Source organism: Contarinia nasturtii, unplaced genomic scaffold (assembly GCF_009176525.2).
Source record: "Contarinia nasturtii isolate CC-2019 unplaced genomic scaffold, AAFC_CNas_1.1 Cnas_scaffold_928, whole genome shotgun sequence".
Taxonomy (NCBI): domain Eukaryota; kingdom Metazoa; phylum Arthropoda; class Insecta; order Diptera; family Cecidomyiidae; genus Contarinia; species Contarinia nasturtii.
The window spans coordinates 77,363-80,117 of record NW_022198275.1 but is presented as its reverse complement, the minus strand read 5'-3'; the positions used below and the strand labels follow the sequence as shown (position 1 = coordinate 80,117).

The 2,755-nt window shown below is 32.1% G+C and overlaps 1 protein-coding gene across 1 annotated transcript; it reads right to left on the bottom strand.

The window, feature by feature from the left end:
• Positions 1 to 938: 938 nt before the first annotated feature.
• Positions 939 to 2,136, bottom strand: LOC116343089. Its single transcript, XM_031770986.1, has 4 exons — positions 1,946 to 2,136; positions 1,655 to 1,833; positions 1,510 to 1,580; positions 939 to 1,409 (listed from the first exon to the last, which is right to left on the bottom strand). The coding sequence occupies exons 1-4, from the start codon at positions 2,134 to 2,136 to the stop codon at positions 939 to 941; spliced, it is 912 nt and encodes a 303-aa protein (XP_031626846.1).
• Between the last annotated feature and the right edge of the window lie 619 nt (positions 2,137 to 2,755).

Below are 2,755 nucleotides of genomic sequence, written 5' to 3'. Positions count from 1 at the left end.
GGAGGAGGAGAGCGAGGAGGATCCTCCTCCTCAACTGAGGAGGAAAAGTTTTTTTTGCTCAAAGGGCTATTTTTATCACAAAAATATCATTTTTAGCTAAAAACATTTTCCTCCTCAGTTGAGGAGGAGGATCCTCCTCGCTCTCCTCCTCCTCCTCATTTTCCTCCTCACCATTCCTCCTCCTCAGAGGAACAATCCCTGTGTATTATACATATATTCGATTCAGTAACATACACTTTTGGGAAAATCTTAGCACACATTTCAAGGTCAAATACCTCTGCAGTCAACCGGTAAATGTCAAATTGCAAGGACTTTTTTCTTTGACTCCTTGAATGAGTTTTTTAATAAAATGTTGAAACAAAAACCGAGGAAAAGTTATACTTTGTTTGATTTTGATAGAAGTGTTAAAAAAAACTCAAACACAAAAGCATCGTGGTTTACTACAAAAATAGATTTGGAAAAAATTGCGACACTGAGTTATCAAAGACAATGAAATTTCGTGAACAAAAAATAAGTGTATTCATATGATATTAGTGAGGTCGTCAATTCTTATCAATTTCTTCAAAATTAATGTAATTTCATCACATTTTGTAAATTGGTCATATTTAGTGTCATGTAGTCAGTATAATATATCAAAATACCTTATCAAATGACATAGTCCGATTCATCATCTATCAAACAACACATTTTCAGCTATCAAACGCTTCACAGGCAGTTCTTGTTACTACATGAATACCATATTTTAGTTTCGAATAATTGAACTTGCCTAAATAGATAATCAATTCTATTCACAGTAGAGCACATAGTTGTATATTGAATTTTAATTAAACCAATTTTATAGATTATTTATTCTGAATTTAATGAAATGGCATCGACTCAATTAAATATTTTTTTGTTGATTTTTTTTATTCTTATTTAAATAAATACATATACGCAATTTAAATAAATAAAATTGCGTAAACAAAAAGTAATACAGGACTCATACGAATTAGACCAGCTGAATTGGGTTTAAATGGACAATTTGTGGTTGGTTCACTTGGTTGACTTGATTTTCCATCTATATATTTTGCAATCACACGGAACGTGAAACCTTTTTCTGGTTGAGAAATCTTATGATGTGTATATTTAATATAATCAGCAGCCGTAGTCCACCAATATTCTTTAGATGATTTTTTTTGAATAGTATAGTATTTAATATTTTTTCCACGTGCTTCCCATTCAATTATTGCCACTTTTTCGTTGCATCGAAATTGTGTTATTATCGGTGGCTCTCGTGTTGGCGCTTCGGTTGATGCCACTTCTGTTGGTGGCGCTTCTGTCGGCTTCGGCACATGTTTTGCCATTACACTTTCAATCCAACTAGCATATGAATAAACACGTGTAAAAACGTCTGGATATTTAGTGCCACACTATCAATTAGAATTACATTTTTTCAATATTAGTTTCCAGTTATCTATCTAGTATATTATTTATTATGGGATAATGGGATGTTTCGTTAAAAATACTAACAGGTATGCTCCAGGAAATAATTCCAACCAATACTTTATTTTTGGGATCTCTTGCATCAACCAATGGACCACCTATTCATATAAAAATTTATTTAAATAAAAGTGATTGTTTCGTTATTCGGCATATTGTAAATGATCTTATTTACCAGAATCACCCATACATACTCCCACTGCCTTTGGACTTGAAATGCATATATTTGATTCAGTAACTTTGGGAATTAAATTCTCCCGGAAAATCCTAGCACAGTTTTCAAGGTCAAATATTTCTGCACCGATAAAATACAAATTGTCAAGGGTAAATGGCTGAACTCCTGGGATTTGTTTGCTGTCAAAATAAACCTAGTAATAAAAGCACCAAAGAATAACTAACTTAAACTATATGTTTTGCCATTTTATTTCAGCAAAAATTTGAAATTAATTTGAATTTTACTACACACCTGTTATTAATGATAGAACCATCGCAAAAATGAAATCCTTGATAGCGAAGTGACACTTGATATGGAAATTGTCCTTCTTTGGCATTTTTGCCACCAAGTATGAGAGTTGTAGAATTGATTTTTGGAACTTTAATGTCGGCCAAAACACACAAAGTACAAAGTGCCAAACTGACTATGTTTATCGCTTTCATATTGCTTGTTAACTGAAAACCTCAGCGAATTGTATGGCTATTTATTCGGTAATTTTTCGTTTTGATTGCCAACCACTCCAAAAACTATGAAATTCAATGGCGATGAATCATTTTAATTTGTTGGTGTGAAATTGTGTGCAGTACGGAAACTACTGATTATCAATTGAGTATCAAATTCTTATCGGAAATTGGTTCAACTGAAAAGAAATGCTTTATTAATAATTTATGATGTTCAAACATGTTTTACAGATCTTGGCGGAAAACTGAACAAATCGCTTTAATTATTATCACTTACTGTTATTGGCTTTGATTAAGTATATCACAAAATTAGCAAAAACTTATTGTCACTAAAAAAATATCAAAATAAAGATAATTATATCACCGCATTTACGTTCATCGGTAACCACAGTCTGGAAATCGCTATATGGTTGTAATGTTAATTTTTCAATCAATCATTGTGAATTTGTTAGTGGCGTACATACGATACTACTTATTGAATCTCAACTGATTACCAACCTGACTAGCTGTTTAAGGCAAAGAAAATTTATATTATTCGTCTTTAAATACAGAAGCTCATACAACTCAATTCGATTGAGTGGGCAAAAAACATGCTTTGTTT

What these genes read in the sequence shown, in the direction of transcription:
- LOC116343089 (XM_031770986.1), bottom strand. Translation starts at nt 2,136, where the DNA reads ATGAAAGCGATAAACATAGTCAGTTTGGCACTTTGTACTTTGTGTGTT. An exon ending in AGTATGTATGGGTGATTCTG is followed by an intron (nt 1,581 to 1,654) that starts GTAAATAAGATC and finishes TTATATGAATAG; the next exon opens with GTGGTCCATTGGTTGATGCA. An exon ending in TTATTTCCTGGAGCATACCT is followed by an intron (nt 1,410 to 1,509) that starts GTTAGTATTTTT and finishes TCTAATTGATAG; the next exon opens with TGTGGCACTAAATATCCAGA.